General features: G+C 35.0%; 1 protein-coding gene across 3 annotated transcripts in view; it reads left to right on the top strand.

Moving 5' to 3' along the window:
* NEDD4 (NEDD4 E3 ubiquitin protein ligase) overlaps positions 1-27,034 on the top strand; it is a 49,948-nt gene extending 22,914 nt beyond the window's left edge. For all 3 annotated transcript variants that reach the window (XM_052671738.1, XM_052671737.1, XM_052671736.1), the window contains 24 exons: positions 3,620-3,670; positions 6,134-6,195; positions 6,918-7,020; positions 7,487-7,656; positions 8,219-8,336; positions 8,464-8,631; positions 10,375-10,440; positions 11,074-11,193; positions 11,637-11,843; positions 13,086-13,163; positions 13,413-13,467; positions 13,554-13,612; positions 14,421-14,486; positions 15,970-16,199; positions 16,826-16,947; positions 17,040-17,110; positions 19,295-19,390; positions 20,481-20,554; positions 20,692-20,752; positions 21,318-21,377; positions 21,468-21,575; positions 22,009-22,105; positions 25,087-25,159; positions 25,235-27,034. In XM_052671738.1, the coding sequence (XP_052527698.1) occupies positions 6,149-6,195; positions 6,918-7,020; positions 7,487-7,656; positions 8,219-8,336; positions 8,464-8,631; positions 10,375-10,440; positions 11,074-11,193; positions 11,637-11,843; positions 13,086-13,163; positions 13,413-13,467; positions 13,554-13,612; positions 14,421-14,486; positions 15,970-16,199; positions 16,826-16,947; positions 17,040-17,110; positions 19,295-19,390; positions 20,481-20,554; positions 20,692-20,752; positions 21,318-21,377; positions 21,468-21,575; positions 22,009-22,105; positions 25,087-25,159; positions 25,235-25,337 (2,352 nt within the window). In that variant the 5' untranslated portion in view covers positions 3,620-3,670; positions 6,134-6,148 and the 3' untranslated portion in view covers positions 25,338-27,034. The remainder of the gene's footprint in view (positions 1-3,619; positions 3,671-6,133; positions 6,196-6,917; positions 7,021-7,486; positions 7,657-8,218; positions 8,337-8,463; positions 8,632-10,374; positions 10,441-11,073; positions 11,194-11,636; positions 11,844-13,085; positions 13,164-13,412; positions 13,468-13,553; positions 13,613-14,420; positions 14,487-15,969; positions 16,200-16,825; positions 16,948-17,039; positions 17,111-19,294; positions 19,391-20,480; positions 20,555-20,691; positions 20,753-21,317; positions 21,378-21,467; positions 21,576-22,008; positions 22,106-25,086; positions 25,160-25,234) is intronic.
* Positions 27,035-27,275: the final 241 nt, after the last annotated feature.

Raw genomic sequence — 27,275 nt, 5'->3', positions numbered from 1 at the left:
TTAGAGAGCCAAATAATATTCTCAGTGCAGCACAAAAACACTTGAAGTTGTTATTATAGTCCAGGAAAGTTTTGTTTGGGTTGGGATGGGTGTTTCTTTTTTCGTTCTCATCAAGCTTGTAGCTAACATTGGTGTTTGGGTGTTTAAGCAAAAAGAATGTTGGTTTTATAAGAGATCTATTGAACTCTTGTTTTCTTAAGCAGTGATAGTCTGGATCACTGTTTGTTTTTTCAGTTTGAATCAATACTTTATGTTCCATCGAATAAGAGCTGTATGCTTTCTCCTTTTCCTATACAGCTGTAGAATTGTGCCTGAAGACCAACCTTGTGTACAACTAGCTGGCTGTTTGTTCAGAAAAGGACTGAGAATATACTTAGCATCTACTTCATGCACTGACAACAAGAAAACCCTAGTCACAAAAGAGAATATGGTAGAATATGTTCTTTCAGCATCTGTGCAAGAGCTGTTTGAAGTGGTACTGTGATGAATCCAACAATTAAGGAGGGCAGTAAAGTCAGTTTTGTCTCCTCAAACTTGATAAATTTTGGGTAGTGTTCTAAGTACTGCTCTTTAATGTATGACTCAGTGTGATGACGCTGTTATACTCAGATAAGCACATCTTTTAGTGGTTTATTCATAACTTCTAAGGCTTAATAGGTATATATTTATAAAGTAGATGAGAATGAGTTTTGGAATTCAGGTATGTCTGGATTAGTTTTTCAGTGCTTGTACCCTTCTGAGCTCTCGCTTTTGCATTGCACTGAAGTTCTTTAAATGTGTTGGATACAGCTGCTGTCTGTCCTTGCATGTTTTTAATAACTTTCTATAGACTAAACCACTGAATCAGTAAAATAAAAGACCTCTTTGTTAGCGTACTATATCATTAATAAAGGTTTATGCACTTATGGTTTGGCAAGCAGAAAGTTTGACTTCTCTGGCTGTCAAGAAGTTGCAAGTTGACAAGAACAACTGACTCACTTGTCTTTGCTAAAGGAACTGGGATGCCTGCTGTCGTGAAACAGAGATGCATGCAGTTTCAGCTCCACTGGCATTTAATTGTTAATGTGTGCAAAGTCTGTTTCAGAGCTTCTTTGGCACTTCTTTGAAGGCAGTTAGTCAACTTGTCGGAGTGAGGCACACTGCTAAGCAGCGTTCCTGCTATCTGATCTATGTATTAGTAGTTTGGAGGTCAACAAAACTCTCAGCTGGAGGATTTTACTCGCTGGCTGGAGGAGAAAGTACTGTTAAAGGTTGGTTATCGAGGCTAGCTCTACTAAAAATAGCAGGAGAGACAGCAGAATAATAAAGTGAATAACAGGAGCACATACTAAAATTACGCTGGTAACAAACACAATGTTCTGAGGTTTTCTAAAACGCAGCAGACATTTGTCCCACATTCCAGTAATTTATTTGAAAGGCATGTTCCACTTGAGGATTGCCAAGAACTTTACAAATACTAAGCCTTTTAACGTGTCTAAGGTATGCGCTGTGCCTTTTTAAAAAGAACCTCATAGCCATATTTTTTCCAGAAGTTTGTGGTCTATAATAATACAGAAAGTTTTTCTTTACTAGGTCAGGGAACCTCCAGACTCTTCCGATATGAAAACCTGTTGTAGCTCTCTATCCCAAACCAGTTTGTGAGCTAAAAAAAAAAAACAAACAAGTGGTGGCTTTTTTTTTTTGGGGGGGGGGGAGAAGGGGAAGGGTTTTTGTTTTGTTTTATTTGTGAGTAGGTTTTTTTCTCCTTGGAATCTGGACACAAGGCATAGGTGCTATAAATTCAATTTAAGGTTATGTATCTGTACATTTCCAGTACATTACTACATGATGAGCTCTGCAGTCTAGTTGCATATTATGCTTTTTGGGAGTATAAAAATTAGAGTTTAAGTTAGAATTGTTAATTAACTCATACAAATATGAGGCACTTTTTCCATGTATATCTACAATTTAAAGATGAAATGGACAAACTTGGGCTGACAGACCTAGGGAAAAAAGGACCAGGATTATTGAAGAAGAAATATCTGCTTGAAGAAAGGCCTATATCCTTTACAATCAGAGGTGTTCAAATGCTGTCAGTAAGACAAAAAAGGTTGAGTGGAATTGAGTGGGAATTTTAGCATTTGGAAAGCTAAAAATATAGCCGTGCTAGAAGGAAATTGGAATGCACAGCTTTGCCTTGAGGTGAAAGGAATATATTTCAATGAAATATGGAAGCTGGTAATGGAAATTTAGGGAAGAAGACTGTGAAAGTCCTTACATTGTGAATTTAATTAAAAGCCTGTGGTACACCAATAAAATTTAGGAAAGAGCAGCCACTGAAACTTTTGTTAGCTGTTTTAAAAAAAAAAAATCAGGAAGATGAAACATCCGGGGGCTGTGCAGGCTACAGTGTCGAGGACTTTTTCAATTGCTAGTCTGTCTATGCAAGAACTTCAAAAACTTTAAATATTTCACACCCTTTTGATTTTAGCACACAGGTGGTGGTGTGTATTTGTGTTAAATGACCCATGTGATACATTTTCCTGCCTTTGTGAAGGTTTGTAAAGATTTCAAATTGTAAGTGGACTTGAAACTACACAGCCTATGCATCTGTAATCAAGTGGGAAGTCAAGTGAAGCAATGGGACCATTGACATGACTCTTGGACACTGCTGTAGTGACCCACTTAAAATCCTAATTTATGTAGAAGTAAAAAATCGATGATAACAAGTAAACCACAGAATGATTTTGTGTGTTGTTGTCCATGCCTGAATTGTGGTAAAGAATAGGCTGGAGAGAGGCGAAGCTGCATTCGTTGTCTGGTTATAATCAGGGCATCTGACGAGACATCCTAAATCAGGATAGGCTTCTGCAGATTTTTCATGTTAAAGCTAAACTCTGCGGTGAGTGTAGGCCAATGATATTTTTTCATAGATATAATGAATTTTAGTGCACTTTCAGATGTCAACAGGCATGTCAGATGGGATAAGGCAGATGCCGTATTTCAGGCTCCTGCTGGCAGGCTTGGGACAGCTGGAATTGCTGCAAGTTCCAAAGCACTTATTGTAGATGAAACTTACTCTCACTTCCTCTTACTTTTGACAGTTAGCTGTACTATTTTGAAGTGAAAAATAATTTAGTAGATGCTTATATGAGACATTCTGCCTAAGTTCATACCGATTTCAGGCATTCCTAGCAGAAAGGTCTGTAAATAATTCTGTGTTATTTTGTGATAAATGCTCAGTTGTTTAAGCATATATCATGACAACTGTTTTACTGGAATAGCTAATGGCAGCATCTTTACTTTCTGCCCTTTAAGGCAGCGTTTCTATAGGGGATGCTGACTGAAGAACTCTCTTCTGTTTGATTGGCAGTAGTCCATTTGATTTTAAATAATAATAATTTTAAAAATCCCATAGCACTGTCAAATGCCATTTATTTTGAGGAAAACAAGACTGTGCAAGACTCGGGTACCAAGTCAGTCAGACCTTGTTCTATGCGAAAAGTTCCTTTGTCTGTGCTTCAGCTCTGTCTTGAAGATCTTACACAGATCTTTATTGGGTTATCAGGGGTTTGAAGTATTGTTTCTAAAACACTGTGACTTTAAACTTTTTGTGCTTTTCATTCATGTTTTTTTCTAGACTCGAGATGATTTTCTTGGGCAAGTGGATATTCCCCTTTATCAGTTACCGGTTGGTATTTTGTTCTTTTGTTTTGTATTAACAATGTGAAAAAGGGAAAAAGTTTCTGTAAGAAACTGTTTTAGTCACCTAAAGAAGAAAATCCTACTGATGATGTGATTGAATTTTTCTGTTGTTTTTGTTTACTGCTGGTGTTTATAAAAAAAAAAATGTGGTTTAACATGTGTCTAGGTATTGATTTCTGCTGCTGTGTGAGTTAGAAGTGCTTGTAGCTTTTTCAAAAGTAAAAAAGGAAAGATTTTAAGCTGTTTTAAAGACAAGAAGATATTATGGTAATTATCATATTTATTAATATTTTATTTAAAGTCTTTTTTGGTTCCTTTGAGTGTTATGTGAATTTATTTCTGTTAGTTCGTGTTCCCACAAATAAATGCACAAGAAAATAGGTGGAAAACAGAACTAGCCTTGCTCCGTATATCTGTACATTTTTGCATTCCTTTCGCAAAGTACATTCTTAGTTTTCAGGAAAGATCACCAAAAACACTGAAATAAATAAGCCTTTCCTTTTTTTTTTTTTTTTTTTTTAATATATTTCAATATATTTAAAAATGTTAGGCAGTACTAACAGACCTGTCCTGCTTCCTGCTGTAGGCAGGACGCGTGGTCACAGCACCCTGCTCAGGGCCAAGTAGCTGTGATGTACCTCCAGAGAAAGCTTTCTCTTCTTGCCCACTGGGAAGCTGGGTAGCAGTATCACATATTGGTGCATTACCTTTAGCCAGAACTACGTAGTCTGACTTGAGTATTTTCACATTCATTTTCTTAACTTCCTCAAAAGTCAGCATTTCCCTGTTCCATTTGTTCCATCCCAATTGCTTGTTTTTGCCATCTAAATCTACTGTGCTTCATTGGCTCAAACATAAGTGGATTTTTGTTGTTGTTGAAACAATCTTTCATTTACAAAAGCAAATATATCTTTGATAAATAAAATTATTTTTGGATAAATGAAATCAGTTTATATTAAAAACTCATTATTGCATGTAGTTTTGGTTCCCATCTTGTTTTCCTTGATATTGTGTGAATGCAGACTGCTTACAACTAAGAAGGGCTGGTAGTCATAGGCATGTAGAGAGGTTAACTCCTCTGTACAGTAAGATAGTGAACAGATCCAAAACCAAAATTAATTAATCAAAGGCCTACCTGGTATTGAATCCAAGGCAATTCTTGTTTTTGAAAAATAGGAAATGATTACAAAACATATATTTTCTCCTTTTTCTTTTTTTCCCTCTTACGTCTTTCCACAGCATTTTACTGTGTTATGTTGGGCAGGAATAGAAGAAAACAAAACAAAACAAAAAAAGGACAGCTTAATTCCATTTTACTTTCAGAGGGGTATTTATTTGGATACTTACACTGAAATGTCTGATATATGATAGCATTTTTCTTTCTGAGATTCAGTACAGTAGGTGTTCAGTAAGATTGAATGACAAAAACAGAGGGATTTAAAAAAAAAAAAAAAAAAAAAAAAACCTTTAAAATCTTTAATGTAATAGTGGCTAACCTTATGTCCTGGAATTTTTGGCTTCTTCCCAATCAAATATTGTCATTTTTTTAAGACATTTTTTTGAAAATACAGTAGGGAATTGCATCATCTGACTTTTTTTTTCTTAATTAAAAATTCTACAAATAAATGCAATTTTTTTCTCTTGTACAGTACTTGTGGAAATGGTTAAAATACATTAACAAGAGCCTAGAGTTAGATCCCAGAATTCAGACAGCTGAGAAAGCAAAATCCATTTTGACTTGAAAAAAAAGGATTTCCAAATATTCCTGAACACACAGTACTGTAAGAAATTAACTGTTTTTGTAGGAATTGCAAAACAGCAGCTGGATTTGTTAACCAGAAAGAAATATATATTTTTTTTCTGTAATGGTCCTTCATGTATATTTCTATAGCTGTACCCAGGATATATAAATATAAAATCACATCTGTCTATTTCTGTGCTTCTTTGTGTTGAGCAACTTCGCTTTCATGAATCAGAAGAGATGTTCTCAAGAGTGGATTCCTCTGTTATTTTTTTTTTTTTAAAGATTTTCATTTTTGCCAAATCCCAAAGCTTTTCACATCAGTTCTGCATAAGAATATTTGAAAAATACCAAAGCAGGGAAAAAAAAGTTACGGCAGATCTTTTGATTGCACAAAGTGAGAAACGACTGATTTCAGGCTGAACGGTTTCTTTTCCCTATGCCTGTGCTTTAGAAACTGTAATGTGTGTATATATATTTTACATACTGAAAAGATTCATTGTTCTTTTTTTTTTTCCCTTGAACTGGGGAATTAACTTTATTCCTACAATAAAAGTTGGCTCTGATTGCCAGAGCTTTAACTGAACACGCAATTCAAATGCAAGAAGTTACACAGGCTTTAAAAAACTGATTTAGAATTTCTGATAGTTTGCCTAAACGACAAATTTCAATGATACAAACTTCTTGAAAAAACTTCTCTTATTCCAGACAGAGCATCCAAGTATGGAGAGACCATATACCTTTAGGGATTTTGTTCTTCATCCAAGAAGGTTAGTAAATACCACATATAAATTCTAACTTTCATATCCAAACAATACAATTATGTAAATTCTGGTATGTACATAAATATTGTCTACATTTTCATGTTTTCATCACAGAAACTTTAATTTCAGTGGAGCAAATTGTCTGTGGTTCTGCTAAAGTCAGCATTTGTTCAAATTCTTTCTCAAATTGAAATTGTTTCCTCCCTTCCTTTAAAAGATGTCTGCTGTTTGCCTCTCATAAACTTTCATATGACTTTAATTACATAACAAAGCTTAAACTGAAAAGCTGCTCACATGTTAAAAGTCCTGTTAAGAAAACAAGCAATTATAAAATACGGGACACTTTGGTATTGATTTTAGTGTTACACATTTTTGTATTTGTTTTTAAATTTAGATTTTTAACCCAGATCAGCAAGAGCAAGAGATAAAATTCATGAAGTGCTTGTCAGTGTTTTTTCCCTTGGGTTATATAGATATTTCTTAGCCACGTTGTTAGCAGAAAAGATAATTTGAAGAATTTTCATTGCTTGATTTTAAATTTTTAGCATTTTGGAGTGTGTTCCCAAGTCTTAAAGCTGGTACCATTATAGAACTTGGTTAATTGAAACTGTAAAAAGTCAAGTTTATATAGAGAAGATTCAAAATAATCCTCCAGCTGGACTTATTTAGCTTTGAATTTTGTAACAGCTTCACAAGTGCACAGTAAGAACACCTTTTCTCCTCTACAGCCATAAATCAAGAGTTAAAGGTCACCTTAGATTAAAGATGACTTACTTACCTAAAAGCAATGGATCTGAAGAAGAAACCACAGAACAGGCCGAGGAATTGGAGGTGGGAAAATATATTTTTTTTTTGCTGAGAAACCTAGCAAACATTGGTCTTCGGCTATTGAGGGAAGTAACCAAATATTTTTAGAAACAAGCAGTTAGATCTGATTGCTTATGTCTTGCTGTACAGCTGTGAGTCAGTGTAAAATAGTTTTTCTATCTGAAGGAGTGTATTGTTGTTCTTTTCCATAAAAGGGAAAATGTACATTAGGCTTCACTTTTGTTCTTTTACTGCATTGCCATATTTCCATATATCTTTTTGTTATTACATCTCAAGAAGTTTGAGAGTAAAGTGATTCATGCAGAAGTCTGTCCTCTCATTTCTTAAGAAATACAACAAAACCGAGAGCCAATCTTAGTGGTTTAAGATATAGTAGAGCTGTACCTTAAAAATGGGGTGATTTAATAATTTGGGATACTTTTTCACTTTGATAATGCAAATTAAAAGTAGTTAATATTGTGTCTCTTAGCCTGGGTGGATTTTACTGGACCAACCGGATGCTTCTAGCCAGCCACAACAGCAGCAGCAGGAATCTCCTCCACTGCCTTCAGGTTGGGAAGAAAGGCAAGACATCCTTGGCAGGACCTATTATGTCAATCATGAATTCAGAAGAACACAGTGGAAAAGACCAACTGCTCAGTATGTCTTTTGGCCGGAAGATTTGAGCCTTACATTAGTTTTCAGTTTTCTCTAGCTGCACTGAAGGCAGGAAGAACTGGAAAATCCACACCTTGAGAGTTAGATCTGAGACCTTTCCACATCTGAACATTCAAGCCCATATGTTTTGGTCATTGGCTAGTAGTCCATTTAACTACAAAACATCCTTTCTACTCTCTGGAAGCTTATGTCCATGGTGAAACTGCTTGTAGTTGTAAGAGATGATACAGAAAAGCTGCAGAGATTATTTTTCAGCTCTAAGACTGGTTCTTCCTTCCCAGCAGTGACTATATTTATCTTGGTGTTTTGTTGTTTCTTTTTCTATTTTAGACTACAAATTTTGTCCCTTAGCATATGAATTTGAAAAATAATACTTGAAATGCTATCTGATTATTTTATTTTACTGATGCTTCCCATTCAAAACAATTCACATTAATTGTATAGCTCACAACTGCTTCACTTTCTCCATCCAAAACAGCTGTAAAGTGTACTTTCTGCTGTTGAAAAGTATAACGTTAATATGGATGATTTTTTTTTTCAACAGGGACAATGTAGCTGTAGCAGATATTGGTAACGTGCAGTTGGAGGCCCAGCATGCGTTCACTCATCGGCGGCAGATATCAGAAGATACAGAAAATCTAGACAGCAGAGATTCTCCTGAGGTAAAACCATATGTAAATATTTCTGGAACACATGTAGTCTTTCACCTCTAGTCAAGAAGCTTACTTTAAGTATTTAGAACTTAAAACTACTTATTTTAAAATATTTTTTCTTTCTTTCTTTTTAAAGAGCTGGGAAATTATAACTGAAGATGAGGCAACATTGTATAGCAATGAGAACCCTCAAATACCTCTGCCACAGAACAGTTGCGATATACAGACTCATCTTGCAGAAGAGCTGAATACCAGACTTAACACCTCTGGAAGTTCAGCTACTGGCCAGTCAGCAGCCTACACTGTAAGTTGCATTTTCTCATTGTTAAAATTGTATTAATAAACTCTTTGTATCAACTGTTTTGTTTTTTATTTTATCTCAAATGCTGAGAATTTAAGAGTAATTTTACTATGCAAGCAAACATTTTATTATTTCCTGCTTTACTTATCTAGAACAGGAATTTCTGCCTGAGTCTGAGGCTTGTGTTAACTATTTTTTAGAATCTAAATCTACCTTTTATTCCAGAGTCATGCTGATCTGAATACTGCTGAAAAGTGCAGATTAAGAAAGCTGTAATCATTCTAAATGTTTATTTCTAGGGAAATAGTTCCATACTGGTAACTTCTTCTGTTAGGACAAGCTTAAAGATAACTCATTTTTCATTGCAAATATTGGGATAAGGTTCTATGATTTTGGCTGAGTAAACTTGATGACAACATAGCAATGAAAAAAGAGACTTCACTCACACAGTTCTGAAATCTTGCACCAGTTATGAAATTTGTCTAGCTTCCTGCAAGTCTGTTCAGCAGACTAGCCCAGCAGAAAACTATCTGCTTTTTCTCCTCAATGCTGTTTTTTGCTGTTTTAGCAAGTTAAAAGAGCACCCTAAGTTGTCTGAAAAATGCTACACTAGCAAGGGAAAAACAGCAGGAGTACACAGCAATGAGTGAGTCTTTTTGGTGGCAGCAAGCAATTAAATGAGCTTAGCTGTCTTGTGAAACCTGACCTTCACAAATAGCCTTGTAAACTGATATGTATAAATATATGACTTGAGAAATCCACTATCCATTGAGGAAGGCCTGCAAAGGTGACCCAGACCATATGATGCATAAGATGTCAGTATTTAAATGAAATTATCAACTTTTGTGGTGCTGAAGTTGCCATTCCAAATGTGACTTAAAGGTGAATTGCTTGTGTTTTTATAAGATTTTACAAAGTCATCTGAAGTGTTTCTGGGAATAGAGAAGTGTGGGAGCCACAAGACTTACGTATTCAGCATCCTATGGATACCAAGAAAACCATTATTTCTGTTTGCTTGGTGGGTAAAGGAGAAAACAGATGTTCATGTTGTTTGTAGCAGCCAGCTAGAACGACAGTCTTGTATCCCTTCACCACCACCAATCAAAAAAACCCAAACAAACAATAAAACAAAACAAAATCAATTGCTTTCTCTGAAATATTCTAAGAGGGTGCATGGGTATATAGAGAACAAGTAATCTTGAAACTTCTGGAGGAGGATGAAATACAGTTGCATAATTGTAGGGGATGAGATATAAGAAATAGCTTTAGGCAGAAATATGGGTGCTTATACAAACTATAGTAATTGAGCCACCTCTTCTGGAAAGCTATTATCTCAATTTTTCATGTCTTCTTTAAACTCTCTGAAAACTTGTGTTGACTCTGATGCCTCATAGGCTGTAGTCCTCTGACAAAATAGTGATGAGTTCTATATTGTAAATTCAAAATTGTAATGTAACTGGTTGCAAGTAACTGATGTTTAAAATGCCCAAATACCTATTGTTAGGGCTTTCAAAGCTTTTTCAAGTCTCTTATTAATTTTCTTTAAGTTACAGTAGATGCTGTGAACGATGTTACAGCGTTGAAACATCAGTTTACAAAATTTTTTTTAAAAGGTCATTTCAAAACATGACATTTTCAAGATGAAAACTGTAACAGTTTAAAATGTGATAATCATAGTTTACAGTTTGCTGTTGTACTTAAAGCTGCAATAATAGCTGATATGCCATTCTTCTCTGCTACTTCAAGAACCATTCCAGCAGAAGAGGTAGTCTGCAAACATACAGAGTTGAGGAGCAGCCTGCACATCCAGTGGTATGTCACCATCCAAAAACATTAGTTCAAGACACTTGTACTGATCAGAGGCTTGTGTAGCACAGAAGTTGGAGGATGTAGAGCATTTTATTTTATAACTATGTATAATGGGCAGCTCTCCTGATAATGTTGCAATTATGAGAGTCTAGCAAGACTGAAGTTCAGTTGTAAAGAACTTCCATCTTCTGACTTTGTGTTCTCAGGTTAACATTACTTAATGCATGGATAGAGCTTACAGAGGGAAATGATTCTCCCATGAAATACTACTCCTGAAATCATTTGCTTTTATAATAAAGGCTATACCACTGTCCTTATGTTACATTTTCATGGTGATGCTGCAAAATTGTGAGTTCCTATCCAGAAGTATTAGGCTGGATCAGCCAAGTCTAAAGCAGATATATAAATTAGTCTTTTTAATCCTTTTGGATGAGAAGCTTGAATTAGAAGTAAATAAATAAAATAATTCTCTCACTTGATACTTCAGTAAGGATTTAAATACTACTTTTCTAATTTTCCAGTCCATGGAAAATCATAGATCTTGTTAATTAATATTTTTTTAATTTGGCAGGGGAAAGCCTTTTCATGGTCAGTTTTGTAGTTTTCTTAACTGTTTTTTCTTCTGTTATCATTTAGTTACTGCCTACTTCATCTGGATTACCGCCAGGCTGGGAAGAAAGACAAGATGAAAAAGGGAGGTCATATTACATAGATCACAATTCCAGAACTACTACTTGGATAAAACCAGTTGTACAGGTACCTTCTGTATTCTAAGTATTGTTTTCATTCATATAACCCTTTAAACACCTCACATAATAGGACTTAAGTTTAGAGATCTCTTTGAAATAAAACATGTGAGAGGCATAACCTGATAACAAATACAAAAATCTGGGGGAGTGCAACTGGAGTTAGTAACAGCAGTATTTATGGTAAGTCAGTCTGTGATTTATGTATCAGGAAAGCCTTTTGGAATGTGATAGCTGTTGGGGAAGCCTGAAAAACATCTTTCAACTTTGGTAGCCTAATCTGTGATTGTTAGTCATGTTGTTGATAAACAAACCTGTCTACTGTTTGGCATTTGCTTCATGAAACTGCTTTCATGAATCAAGAAATATTAGTACCTTAATATTAAGATAAAATACATTGTTCTACAGACATTCCTTATTAGTGTTATTTTTGTTCTGTTTTTTTGTCTGTAGATTGCTATGGAAGCAGGTCAGTTGCCAACTGCACAAAATACTTCTATAGCAAGACAGCCACAAGCAACATCAGGTGATTCATCACAACAGTGTTCTAATCAGCAGCCTGAAGTGGAGCAAGGATTTCTCCCTAAAGGCTGGGAAGTTCGGCATGCACCTAATGGGAGACCGTTCTTTATTGACCACAACACCAAAACTACAACATGGGTAATGATAGCTGCTTTCATGGACTGAAGTTCTAGTTTATCTCAAGTCAAGGCTTTCCTGCTTTCAGCAAACTTGTTGAGGCTGAAGAAATCTATGCATTTCATTACTAGCATGTTTATTTCCTAAAAACAAGAACAAGGAAAAACCTAACGACTCTCTCACCTCACGCAAGAAGGAAAATACGGCTACAGATATGAATGTGATTTATTGTCAGTAGGGAAAGTATTGCTATGCATTTATTCGAGCAAGATAGCTGCGTCACGTCTGTTATGGAACATACGTGAGTTAAAAAAAACCAAAAAACTGAGTAACTTAAAATGTCTTTGCTGAAAAGAATCTCATGAATTTTACAAACTGTATTATCACTTGCAAGTTTAACTTAGAAGGAAAATACTATGTATGGGAACCAGTTTTGCAAGTGTAGAGCATCTCCTAAATAATGTTGCTGTTAAAACAGTAGAACTGTAATAGCTTATAGGCACTGTTAACAGAGGTCAGTTTTGTAATCTTCCAACAAGAAATCCATTACCTTGAGTTTTTCACATCCTACAGTGCACAATGCAAATTGCTGTGAATTCCTGGAGCAGGCCAGGTGTAGCCACAGTATGGATGAGAGTGTAAAGCTGATTCTGCTGAGTGGTACTGCTTATCACCAGCCTCTCCTAATAGATGGACTTAACTGTTTGAAGGGTAGGTCAGTATTACTGCTAGGTGAAAGGGAAATGTAGAGAATATATGAAATGATTCCATATGAATTTTAATTTCTTTGGAATCATGGAAAGGGATCATGTAACACAAATATATTTTCTCCATTTCTCCCTGCAAAAAAAAAAAAAACAAAACAAAACACCAAACAACCCAAATCCAAAACAAGAAACCCTAAACTTAAAAAAAAAAAACAACAAAACAAATAAAACCGAGTGTTCCAGAAACTATGTGGAAAGATTTACTCAGTTATACCAATACTGATTTAAGTGAAGGATTGGTGTGTGTGGTGTGTGTGTGTATGCACATAGAAAAGTGAGAGCATTTAAATAGATTAAAACATGATGATTGTAAAGGACTGAATGACTGATGATCCTCAAGGAACTGCTGAGCTGTAGAATATGCAACAATTATCTTGTTGGTACCAGGCATGCTTCTTACGTGCTCAGTAACAAAGAGGAAAAGAAAATTAAAGCAAAGCAAAACGAAACAAACCCTCAAAACAGTTTTAACATGCTGATTGTTTTGTTCTCAAAGGAAGATCCGAGACTGAAAATTCCTGCTCATCTGAGGAGAAAGACTTCCCTAGATCCAGTAGATCTAGGGCCATTACCAGTAAGTATATAATATTACTTGTTTTTCAGGTATAACAATTTAACTGCCACTATCTAAATTTGTACATGGAAAAAAATGCAGCCTGCTGCTTTAGAAAACACAGTTTTTCAAATAACAGCAACAACAAACTAAATTTAAAATTCCAGAGTTAAGAGTAGGTGGGAGGAGCAGGCAGCAATCCCTACAACTGCTGATGACCTTGTGTTCTATGCAAAGTGTGATTATAAATTAAGTATCTCCTTCTTACAGCCAGGGTGGGAAGAGAGAACACACACAGACGGAAGAATATTCTTCATAAACCACAGTACGTACAATGTAATATTCTCACACCACTCATCATTTCATTACTGTTGTGTAAGTTAAGGGAAATAATTATGAAATACCTTGCAGATACCAAGAAAACACAATGGGAGGATCCTCGACTGCAGAACGTGGCGATAACTGGACCAGTAAGCTTTTTCTTATAGCTTTATATGTCATTCAGGAGTGTGACTGACAGAATCCAAACAAGCTCTCATCATTTACCAGGTCTACAAGATGAAATTTTGAAGATATTTGAAGAAGACATACTTATTTCTTTAAAGGCCTATTAGATTTTCTCTGGAAGTGGTCTTTAAATACCAGAAATAAAAATCAGTTCAAAAAGAAAATGTCTATAAAGGGAATGAAATTCATTTCTAAGTGAAAAATAATGATCTGGCCTTGATACTTTATCTGAAGTGCAAAATTACCAGGACTAACTGCAAAGATGGTACACATTATAATTATAGAGTGGGTTTTAGTGTTCAACTGATATCTGTGTTTATTAATAGCCCACATATGTAAACAACCTTCTCTGTCCATGGAAAATAGAGGTGTTTGTAGCCAGGTTTCTCATGATAGAGCATGGAAAGACTAAACACTGTGTAAGTCATCAAAGACATTTTCATCACGTTGATCTTGACCAGTTAGTGATTTTAGTCAGTTACATCAGTTAATAGTAAAGTGTGGGATAAATTCTGTGTGGGGTAAATTCTGATCAGTACAAATGTTTTGAACAAAGCAGTAATTTTCAGAATTTTTGTGCTATCCATATACTCATAAATTGAAAATATTGTTGATACTTAGTAAAAATAAAAAAAAAAAAGTTCTTGTTTTCTCAGAACTTCAACGTATATGTTTCACAAATATAGACTAGTTTCTTACATTACTTGTTAGAATACCTAGAACACGTTTTCAGTTGTTGGTTTTGGGTTTTGTTTGTTTGTTTTTCCAAAGGCTGTGCCTTACTCCAGGGACTACAAGAGGAAGTATGAGTTCTTCAGAAAGAAACTGAAGAAACAGGTTAGTAATCAGCAGCAACCCAGCACAAGGTTAAGAAATGCATGCCCCTAAACAAAGAAAGCATGGGTTAAAGGGAAGAGAATTTGTATTTCCTGACCTGCTTAGAGAATGTAGAAGGGCTGTCTGATCATATATACATTTTTGAAGCAGCAGCTTGATTAACTTGATTACAATTGCCATTGGATCTAACAGTAGGGTTTGTGACTTTAAGCCATGAAACTGAAAGCAGTCTAATTAGAAAGCAGAAATTTTAAAAGGTTAAATACTCAACACTGAGGTAGGCTGTAAACAGGAAAGATTGAAAATCACTGTAATAGCATGGAATAGTTTTTGGAAATCTGAATGTGGAAAGAGGAGTTCTCAAAAAAGATTTTAAACTGTTCAGGTAGAAATCTGATCAGGCTAGATGACTGTAACAAATTGTTATAGCCTTAAAATGTTAAGCTTATAAATCTGATTTGCAAACTGTAGTTTGAGCTGGCAGTGACTGCTGTATTTATAATGCTTAGCATCTGGTTATTCATATAAGAAAACATCTGTGGGCAGCTGCCACCAAATTTTGTGTCCTTGGGGATGTTTTGTGTAGTGGTTGAGTTTTAGTCGATACCTTTATTTCACCTTCACCTTGTAAATTTATCTCTAGCCTTTCTAAAACCTATGCACTTTGAGCTGGTGTGTACATCTTACATAATTGCATGCACATCTTATTTTCATAGTCAGCCAGCTTACCGTTTGTTCTAATGTCATTATCTCTGCCTGAGAAGTGACACACTGCTCATGTATCCAGTATAACCAGAGCAATTTTAAAAAACACAGATTTTAAAGCATACTTTAGCATTGCCTTTTAAATGTTGACAGCTATGCAAATGATAATTAGGGTAATGGATTGATTTAAATTGAGATTGAATTGTTGTAGACCTTTTTTAATCATCTAAATTTGGTTTTAGATTCTATAATTGCTTGAACATTTTTTCTGTAAAAGTTATTTGCAACTAAGAATACTGTGTTTTATTTTAAAATGCTTCTTAGCTGTCTGAAATGATGAAATAGACCTGTATATTTCACATGCTATGTAAATTTGATATCTATACTGTACATTATTTTACAGTTTGGGAAATGATAGATAATGCACTCACCCCAATTATTTTTTGTTTTCAGCTTGGATCAAGCTGTTGTTGGATGGAGATATATATACATATGCCTATAAATATAGGCTTTACATTTAAAGACAGTTAACTTTATTTGTCCTTCAGTTAAGCATATGTTATTATTAATAAGAATTTATCTTAACGTGATTTTCTTGGGATTCTACATCAGTAGAACTTTATCTGAAGCTTTCCATGCTGATTGAATTTTGTGTAAATAGAACCTCTTGTCAGTCATTTGTTTCCACGTTATTTAAGACAAGGATTTGTTTTTGTCTGTTAACAGACACTGATATTTGTTCCATAAATCTGTTTTCCTCTTCATTGTCATTTTTTAGAGTGATATTCCAAACAGATTTGAAATGAAAATTCATCGCACAACAATCCTTGAAGATTCTTACAGAAGAATTATAGCTGTGAAGAGAGCAGATTTCCTTAAAGCAAGACTTTGGATTGAGTTTGATGGTGAAAAAGGTTTAGACTATGGAGGAGTGGCCAGGGAATGGTTCTTCCTTCTCTCTAAGGAGATGTTCAATCCTTACTATGGATTGTTCGAATATTCAGCTACGTAAGTAATACAGTTCCAGAAGATTTTTGAGTGCTAGGGAAGGCAGATCCATTGTATCTCTCCTGCATACTTTAAAAATGGAATTAGTTTAATTTCTCTTTTCTTTTTTTCCCTCCTTCCTTCTTCCTCCTCCCTTCTAAACAACTTTGGAGGGTTTAATTGATAATAACTGAAATATCCTGTGTATACTAGTTTTGCAGAAGAGTACTGAGGAAAGAAAATCTGCCTTTTTGTTGTTTTCAGCAGTAGGCCTTTTCATCTTTGCTTGCACAGACATACATCTGTGGCTATCTACTACCTTCAGAACAAAGAGACAGTATTTAAGAGATAATGCTGACAAAGTAATTCAAACTACTTTAATAGGAGTTAAGCACTTCTATGTGGTGTATCTGTAGCTTACAATGATAATTTGTGGTGTTATTTCTGCTAAGCTTATAGAATCTTCTGTTGAGTATTTTTAATTTTGGATTAGTAATTTACTAATCCAAATATAACTTTTCTTTAACTTCATGAAAAGTAATACCTGATTTAATCAGTGATGTCTTTCAGATCTATGAATGCTGAACTGTTCCAGTTTTTAAAAAATTGTGTTTTTGTTTCTTTCCTTCTGCTCCCCTCCACTTTAGAGATAATTATACTCTGCAGATCAACCCAAACTCTGGACTGTGCAATGAAGATCATCTCTCTTATTTCAAGTTTATAGGTCGAGTAGCTGGAATGGCTGTTTACCATGGCAAACTTTTGGATGGTTGGTATTTACTTCATACAATACTTGGATTGATATCGTGCATATTTTGAATGTTGTTACCTACTGTTCAATATGTTTGTTTTCCTTTCAAGCATTTTTCATCCGTCCTTTCTACAAGATGATGCTCCAAAAGCCAATAACGCTTCATGATATGGAGTCTGTGGTATGTAATTTACTTTATCTGTATATTAGGATTTCATGTTAAATTTTTCATATTTGTAATTAATGACGTTGTGAAGATTAAAAATGCATAATTCAGGGAATTTTTAGGATACGTGTTCTGTGAGATGAAGTTGTGCAGGAATTGAAACTTTCAATGACAGACAGACTCCAGCCTCAATTAGTTGACAAAAAACTTGACTAAATTCGATGTTTCTGAAAATATTTCAGGCAGAAAGTTACTTAGAAATAAATATAAGCATTAACAGCTTAGAAATCTCCATGTCAACCTGTTTCTTATGTTTGTGTGTATTTTGATTGTTAAAAAGTAACATATTACCTGTATTTCCAGAGACTGAAAAGTGTAGTTAATAATAAAGTATAGTATTTTTAGAGAAAAAACAATCTTTTGTAAATTTAGTTAGTTTCCCTGATAATGGGGGTATTACCCAGAGTGGTTTTGGGCAGAATGATTTTTGCTCAGTCTCTAATTCATTACTGTTTCTACTGTCTCATGAGAACTCTGAATATAGTTGCTATGTGCTTCTGAGTAATAGAATAGTTTTTGTCTTGTCCTTTTCTTTTTTAAATACTGTGTATCTTAATTTTCACGTCCTAAGTTTCTGAAGTCTTGCCTGATGATAAAGGGAAAATAAAATCAGAGGTGAGAGACTGAGTCATGTTTAGACTTCTGAACATGCTGTGATGTCCTATTGCAGTGTTGGTACATGTGATTGATGTCCTGAGAATGCTGACTCTTCAGTTTCAGAAGTCTTTGTAGTTCTGTACAGTTGTAGAGCCTGTGTACCCAGTACAGACTGTTTGAGACTGTGGAATTCACTGAGCTGTAACAGAGCCATTTTTAGCTGGAAATGTGACAACTTTATTGTGTATTCACTATTCTGAAATTGCAGGTTGTAACCTTCTAAGATCTATATGGCACGCTTCTAATGAGCAAAGGACTTTGCCCACTTTCAAGAATTTTCTTTTCATTTTGGTTTATGCTGACAATACTTCATGCTTATGATTGTTGGTTACTTATGTATAGAAAAGCCTAATGATTGTGTTGTGAAGAGAGATTTCCTTTTTGTCTGTGCCCATTACAAGAGGCTGCTGCTCATAAACATACCATTCCATATCTAACCTGCATTGTAGCTTTTTGTAAGGGAAAAAAGGGTTTATTTACTCCATTCATTGTACCTGATGCTTACAGTAACTGTGCTTTTAAGGAACGCAATTTAATAATAAACTATTTATTTAGTAACAAACAAATTAATTTCTCACTGACACCATTCCCCTTGCACTTAAATTAGAGCAGCCTTTTTGTGAGTTACTAGCTTATGCATCCTGTTTGAAGGGGTTTTTATGTGGTCATTTTCCTTTAACAAGCTTTACTGTAGCAGGGATGTGTCCATCAAAGCTTTAGAACTGAAGATGGGAGTTCAGATAGGATGCCTTGAGGGAAACAGATATCCACGTACCAGCTAGGCATTACATTAGTTTGTGAATCTGATGTTGGCAAACCATTCATTCCAATGTGATGTTTTCACACCAGATTAATTAGACTGGCACAGTTCTTTTAAAACTAAATGTGCCACCTAGCACTGAAAGGTTAGCTTTCGTTGTCCTGGACAGCTGTGATGTTTTAAAGAGGAGTTTCTCCTGTAGAAAGAGAACAGATGTCACCTATCTGGAAAGAGAGTGTTATGTTCCATTTTTCTCATGTCCCTGTGAGAATGCTGATGACAGTAAATGAAAAAAAAAAACTGGAGAAAATCTGGTCTATAGTTCATGCTTGGAGAATATATCGCAAATGGAAATAAAAACTTAAATATAGTTAATTACTTCTAATTAAGTGTGTGTATATATGTATTTAAAACCACAATCTCCCATGTTATTTTTTTTTTAAGCTCTACACTTTTCTGCTAAGGCTTAATTGCTATGTGCTTTCCAATGTATCTGCTTTTCAAGGTCTTTGAAACATAAATCTTCTGCCTTCAATATAGAGTGAAGCGTTTGTTGTTGGCTTTGATGGGCAAGTACAATGAAATCACTACTGCACTCAGTCTGCAAAAGACTATGAGTTGTTTTACTTAGTTGTATCTGTTTAAGAAACACTGTTTTTTGCAGTGTCTACTTCAGTAAGTCTCTCATATTCATTCATTGAACTTGCAATTCCCTCTTTTAGGATAGTGAATATTACAATTCTCTGAGATGGATTCTTGAAAATGATCCAGCGGAACTGGACCTCAGATTTATAGTTGATGAAGAACTTTTTGGACAGGTTAGTATGCATATGTAAATTAGAATAGGCGAAACATAAAACAAAATATTTGGCCTTTCAGAATAGTTGCTTAATACCATCTGTATGGTATTAAGAAAACAAACAAAAAAAATCCATCGTTCAGTCATGTTGCTTTGTTTATTCAACTTAATTCCTTTAGCTGGCACATGCTCATGCTGTCCTTTGTTAGTCAGGATGTGATGTGATAAAGGACTTGGAAATGAGCACAGCCATAGAAACAATATCTTATACTTTTTTCTTAACACTCACATTGAAACGTGGCTGTTGCTATAAATGCGGCTAAGACTAAAATATTGATGGTCCCATTACTTGATCGAGGGGAAACTGATTTTTGTCTGATTTGCTGGGAAAGATGCCCTTGTAGGGAAATGGTTGGAATCGTAAATTTCTCTCAGAGGTAATAATAGGGTTTTCTGTTTTGTTTTTCTTGAAGCTGTTCAAGACAACTATGGAATAAACCACTTTGGTTTAGTATAGAAAGTCGTCCAAGATAGGTCACATAGAAATACCAAAGGTTTTTTAAATTACAGGTGCCAGGAAGATCTAAATAGGCTAAATAGCCTTTGATATCTTGTGTAACTAAATTGATTCCACTTAAGAGTCTGAAATACTACATCTGTAATAAATAGAAAATTTGACATTTGTCTACTGAGGTTCTGATGGTATAAATCAGTTACTGATATAAAAAAATTATTAATATATGAGTAGATTCACATATTTACAGGAGGTCACTGCTGAAATTGTTCTATAAGTGTTTTTCGTGGATATTTGCAAATGAAACTTGTTCACTGAACATGCAGTTACTGAAGCCAATACTACTGAAAACCTGTATGCAAATTTAAGGCAGTTATTGTAGCCAAATAATAAAAAATTGAGATTGACATACTGTCATCTGGCATCTCTAAATAATGTATTAGAAAAAATATTTATTCTATGACCTCTGGAACGTGTACTATTTATCATAATTTTCAAATTCTACATTCTTCAAGATTTAGCTGAATTACCTAATATTAACACATGAATTGTTGTACATGTCTTACATAAAATCTGTTCTGTGTACCTCATTTAGACCCATCAACATGAACTAAAAAGTGGTGGATCGGAAATTGTTGTCACCAACAAGAACAAGAGAGACTACATTCAGTAAGTGGTGGTCACTGTGCAGGGTATCTCTGTGGATAGCCTCTCTAAGAATCAAGCCTATGTTGGCTGTATTAACAAAAGAAAGTTGTTACTGTGTATAAATTGTTTTTAATTTAAATATTCACTTTTTTCCACAGTCTTGTAATTCAGTGGAGATTTGTGAGCAGAGTACAGAAACAAATGGCAGCGTTTAAAGAGGTATAATTTTAAAAACAAAAGATTTGCTCAGTTTGTTGCATCCGATCTTAAGACAGGTTTTTTTAGAATGTGACATCCGAAAGACCTGTGGTAGTACTGTTACAAGGATAAAAAAGGCAGTGGCACTTTCCAATGGCAGCTTTGAATTTTCTGTCCTAAGTTGTTTTGGTAAATTTTTACTGAGGTGGTGAATTCGTACTGGAAAATTTGCATATTTCTCAATCCTTGCTGACAGCTTTAACTGTAATGCAAATTATTTAATGAATTCTGCATGATGAAAATGGAATCAGACTAAAATAATTAAATGAAACTAGCTAGTTTATCCTTATTTGTGTAAGTGATATTTACATATCTGATGATCAGAGTTGATAAATCAGTACAGCTGGTAAAGAAATGTGAAATAAAGGTCCTGTAACCAGACGGTGAATGACTGAATTTCAAACACCTGTATGTGATATGTTACTTAAGTTCTGTTTTCTATAACACATAAATATCATTCTATGCAAACAAAAATGCATAAATAATATTAACTTGATTTTTAAAACCTTCTGTCATTTTTTTTTAGGGCTTTTTTGAACTAATACCTCAGGATCTGATTAAAATTTTTGATGAAAATGAGCTGGAGGTAAGCATACCGTTGAAAAGAAAACAAATTATAATGAAACTTAATGTTACAGACTTAAACTTTGCTTGTTTTTTTTTTTCATTTATGTAGTTACTGATGTGTGGACTGGGAGATGTGGATGTAGCTGATTGGAAACTACATACAAAATACAAAAATGGCTACAGTGTAAATCATCAAGTAATACAGTGGTTTTGGAAGGTATTGCAAGATTTTTTAATTTTTTTTTTTTCTTAAACCTGTTCAGAAGATGCACCGTTTCAGCTGTGTTAGGTCAGCATGTAGTTGATTCATCAGTAGTTGGGTAAATATTTGTATACTGAAAATTCTGAGACAGTAAGAAAACTGAATGATATGCATGGTAGGAATGTAACAGACTGCTGAGAACTTGCCTTAAAAAAAAAAAAAAAAAAAAAACTGGTTAAATATTATTGTGTAGCTTTCTGTGGCATAGTTACACTGAAGAGGTTAAAATCTTCCATTTAATAAAATAGTGGATTTGGCTACTAGTTGATAACATCAGGAAACTTCAAAGACAGTAGGGGTGGAAAGTATGTTGCATAAATCTACTAGCTTAAAACCTTAATTAAAAACCTTTCACTAAGTCTTTAATTGTAATCATTATCACGCACAGGCAGTCTTAATGATGGACTCTGAAAAGAGAATAAGATTACTACAATTTGTTACTGGCACGTCACGTGTACCTATGAATGGATTTGCTGAGCTTTATGGTGAGTACCGAAGATTGTGTTCACAATTGACTGAGAACATGATTCAGCTATTTTAATGATGTTTGACTTTAAACATACCTATTTTTTTTAATTTGTTTTAAAATGAGTTCTGAAGAGCTACAAAGTTCTCTCACACGTTGATGAGCTTCAAGAAAATTCTGCTATAGAAGATACTATTACAAAGACATGCTGGCATGAGCGGTTAACTTCAGATTCTCATGAGTTCTGTAACTGCTTTTGTCTGCCCCCAAGCCACACCTACACAGATAGAATTGTTTGTAAGGATATACTCTGAAGTGGACCACTGAAATGATGTGAGTTAAGCATGAGCCAAGAGAGAAATAGCAAACCCACAGTAGGGAGACTGAAGCAAGCAGATGGCAGTGGGAAGCAGACTGCAGTGCTGAAATGAGTTGGCCTGCTGTGGAAAGTCTGTGGGCAAGCAGATAGGACAGCCCACAAAGGGTAGGGATGCTTGTGAGAAATCTGTTTTCAGCTGCCATCAGCTATTGAGTTTCCTACTAAACTAATTCGTTAAGGCTGAATTGCAAAGGCAAGTGACAGAACAGTCTAACTTGTGTATTTAAATAAATATTTCCTTCTTTGTAAACAAGACAGTGATTTGTATATAGAACAATAGGACTATAAAAAATGCTAACCACTGTGTGTCCTGGTTTTCCCTTCTCTTTCTTTTCTCTTTTTTTCTCTTTTTTTCCTCTCTTCTTTCCACTCCTTCACTGAAGGAGTTGTGAGTACCAGTGAGAAGGATGGTGTGTGCAGCAGAGCTGAGCCAGGTGTCTGCTCTCACACCCGATCCATGGGCACTGCTTTGGAACTGCAGCACATGGAACTTGATAGGAATTCTGTTGCCTCTGGAAGTGTTTTTAGACAAATAAAACAAAATCCTGTAAGGAATGATGGAAAGAAACTGTTGAATCTCTTAACCCCTTTCTGCTCAGGGATTTATATCCTTGGGCAGCTTCTGGCCAAATCACAGTTTCGCTATCTCTGTTTAATCTTAATGAAAAATTCAGTGAGCACAGTGCTTTGGCTCTTTCTTTTATAGTCGTTTCTTCTTTACTGTGGTCAGCATGCCACTCTCGTTAAATCCCAGCAATGGGCCCAGTCACGCCCGTACCTGCTTGTCTTTGAAGGGTGCTTGCAGTGCCCCACGCCCGGGCTGCTTTCGTTCTTGCGGCTCGCTTCCTAGCTGCACATCTCCCTCTTGTGGCCACGCCGGGAATTTCTGCTCGTTAGAAAAGTACGGTGTGAATCGACCGAAGTTTGAGAACAAAGGCACAAAACAGATGAGATTTCTTCTACTTCTTGTCTTCTCCCTACCTCTGCCTTGTAAGCCTCCAGCTCAGTAGTTGGGTGGCTAAAATACAGGTTTATTCACACCTGGTTGTGAAAAGGGAGTTTTATCTTTGTATTGCATGGTAGAAAGCATTGTCAATTGTAGAGCTACGTCTCCGCTTCATCCTTCTTCCAGGCATTCTTTCCATTTGCCTTCTCTAACCAGCCTTGCATGCTGAACAAACGTGGAGCTGGAGGTAGTCCCACAGCTACTGCTATATCAGTTTTCCTGATGATATTTTATGTGCTCAGTGTCTGCTGTCGTCTGTCAAATTCATTCAGTGTATATATACAGAGTGTAGTTACTGTGCATTGGTTGGTATTTCCTGTCTTTCTGTGTATGTGAGCAGTTGTGGGAGGATTTTCTCCACTTGTTTTGTTTTAATATATATATTATCATATATATATTATCATACATCATTTATTGTGTATTTTGTTGCTTTGTTTTTTTATGTATCTTGTCTATCTTCTTCCACATCCATTTCTACAACTTTGAGTTCATTAATCTTACTTGTTATTGGTGCACTATGCATTTTAATACATGTTATAGTATCATCCTTTCTTTTTAATGTGACTATGCATATACTTTTTTTCATGCCTCCATAAAACCACAGATGAAATATTTTTTATTGACAAGTGTAACTTGTATAACAAAAAACAACAAACAAAAAATGCCATTTTAGAGGAGTCATAGTCACCTTCTCTTTTTTTCATATTGAGTTTTAAAACCAAAATAATTTCGTAGGTACTGTGTAGAGTACCTTAAGCTGTATACCTTAGATGTATTCATGGTCAGCATATTAGCATTACTGCTACTCATCTGAAACGTGTTTTGCCTTTTCCAGTTTAGAGGCAGAGAGCAACTCCATCTTGGGAGCTTCCTATCTGTATTGATGGTCTCCCTGTAGAAGTGAGAGGGCACCAGCCATTACAGGTCATCTCCTGTTCTCTGACAAAATAGTGATTCTGAACTATGCTCTTTTTGCAGACAAATGCTTTCAACAGCTTAAGTAAATGGTTATGAAGGGCTCTTCCCATCCACAATGGGACGACTTCATTAGATTTAAAAAAAAACTTTCAGATATGTCATATGTAAAACAGTTGCTGAAGACTCAGGTGTAGTTGGAGCTGCAGTTGCTAACCAAGAGTTTTCTCAGGTGCATGTGTTCATTTCATGAGGTCGCTGAGTTTGTGGAATTACACATATGGCTGCTGTATTTCAAAAAGTGTTCAGTTGCTCTACTCTGCTGTAGCCTAGGTAAAGGTACACATTGAATAATTTCTGCTGGGTTTTGTAACTTGGCACATTGTGATAAATACGTCTACATTTTCACACAAAAAACACGTAGCATAAAACTGTCTTCCATGTGAAGTGTTCAATGCCAATTGCTGTGCGTACGTGTTTAGGTTTTAGACTTCTGACTCAAAGGTGTAAAAGTCTCTTGAAATTAAGATGTACCAAGAAATACTTCAAGTAGATTCAAATTATTGACCATTATTGCATGTTCTGTATTTGATTCGTGCAGAAGTCAGAATTGGCTGACTAAAGAACAATGTATTTCATAATTTGTAATGATAATAAGAATCATATGTTCAGGTAAGAACTGAAATGCTCTTCCTTACAGGTTCAAATGGACCACAGTTGTTTACAGTTGAACAGTGGGGTACCCCTGAAAAATTGCCAAGAGCTCATACCTGGTGAGTATTTAATTTAGGTAAACTGTATCGTTGAGTTAATGATGAAATGCTTAAGAATTTTCATCTGTTTTTCAGCTTCAATCGCTTGGATTTGCCCCCGTATGATTCATTTGAAGATTTATGGGATAAACTTCTTCTAGCGATTGAAAATACTCAGGGCTTTGATGGGGTGGATTAAACCACAGACATAAATTGTAACGGTCCAGTGCTGCAACTTCATTTCAAGGGTTTACAGATTTGAATTTTCCAGGGACTACCATTTTACTTTGTCACATGAGTATTCAATCTTCATAGTATCACTTGTAAAATAAGTATTAAAAATTCACTAACGTTTGAAAACGTATTTTGCCATTTCCACAGTTTTGTATACTTTGATAGTTACTACGAAATATACATTGGATGGGCCAGTGCCAAGTAAGTCAACAGCTAAAATGTTTTTAAGCAGTTGCTTGTTCTTACAGTATTCGACAGACTGTCCTGCAGTAAACTACTGAAGTAAAACTGTGAAGAAATCTTTGCAGAGGATGTAAATTTGAATTGCTGCTTTGAGAGAAACGACTAAAATTGTTAGTGAGTTAAAAATATGTACTTCATGTAATGCAATATCATCTGTGCTGCTTCAGGCTATTTGCTACAGACCTTCCCAGAGCACCTTATAATTCAGCATAATTGGTAAAACATTGCAGAACATCTGTTGGTGTTATCAGCTATCAGTTTGCAGAACGTTGACTTGCTTACAGTTTTTTTTATTCTATTATTTCTATTTCTAACTTGCTTTTGTTAAGACAATGTAACAAAATTGGGACTTTCTATAAGGCACAAGCAGCATAATTCTGAATAGTAATGAGAAATTGTATCTTTTCTTGTCAGAATTTGTATACTGTTGTTGGTTTATTGAGTGTTCACTTTTTTTGATAAATTTGTAGTTCAACAATGGATAATGTTTTCAATTCAGCATTTTTGCAACAAATTAATCTTAAAGCAAAATTTGTATGAGTATCACAGAGTATTGGTTACTGGTAGTTAGAGGCCTTTATTATCCATTCTTGCAGTATTGCACTACGTAACAATAAAGAACATGTTTACAGGGTTTTCTGGGCCAAGTTCAGCAGTCTGATGTGTGCAAACTTCTCAGAAATGTATGGGAGTTTTGCACATATAACCAGGGGCAGAATTTGGTTCTTTAATATGTTTACAGGTTATGCTAATTTCTATAGCTGCATTTTTATATTTTTTCTCCACTGTTAGTCTAGAAACCAAATTTGTTAATACAGTATAACCAAAGTCATAACCAACAATGTGCAATTTATTGTAGATCGACCTGTCATATAAATATTAGTTTGATTTCTTTTGTAAATGTGGGTATTATTTTGTATGAATATTAATGCTTTTTGTTTGTTTTTTTGAGCAAGTGCTGGTTAAAAAGATTAGTCAGCTTGATGATAAAAGAAAAAGAATTGATTGATATACCCAGCTTGCTGTAATTTGAACTTTTTATTACCAACATGATCAGAGGAAATGACGGCATCTAGCTTTGGCTAGCAAGTTTCTCTTTAGTCAGTCTTCAGAAATATGCAAGAAGGTATTGTAGCACATCTCTCTATGAAGATATGTAAATTGTGTAACTTGTAATGGGTCTTAAGGGATATTTAAAATCCCGGTTTGTTCTATTCTTTGACTAGGTTGCTAGGGCTGAGGATACTACATGTAAATAAAGGTAATTTATACAGATTTCCCAAATCTATAAGCAGTTTTGTAAAACACGAATGATATATCAGTAAATCTGTATAGATTTGAATGTAGCAGTATTTGTTGCATACTTTAAAGTATAAAATAAGAATCCTGAAAGCAGTAAATAAAAGTTTATTCTGATAAGTTGTGACTCAGTTATTCGAAGTGCAAGTTGGTAATCTTGAAATAGTAACAATTCATTGCATTTAGTACTGTTAAGTACACTGTGAACAATAGTTCCACCATAATACATTACTGAATATGTATGTAGCTGCTTACGTGCAGAAATACTGTTTGCCAGACATGCTGCCTTTAAAAAAATGCTTTCTTAAAAGAGAAATTTTGGATAACTGCAAACCTTCATTGTATTGTCAGCCCAGAAACA

Source organism: Tympanuchus pallidicinctus, unplaced genomic scaffold (assembly GCF_026119805.1).
Source record: "Tympanuchus pallidicinctus isolate F22 unplaced genomic scaffold, pur_lepc_1.0 scaffold12, whole genome shotgun sequence".
In the NCBI taxonomy this organism is placed as follows: Eukaryota; Metazoa; Chordata; class Aves; order Galliformes; family Phasianidae; genus Tympanuchus; species Tympanuchus pallidicinctus.
This window is presented reverse-complemented; position numbering and strand designations above follow the sequence as displayed.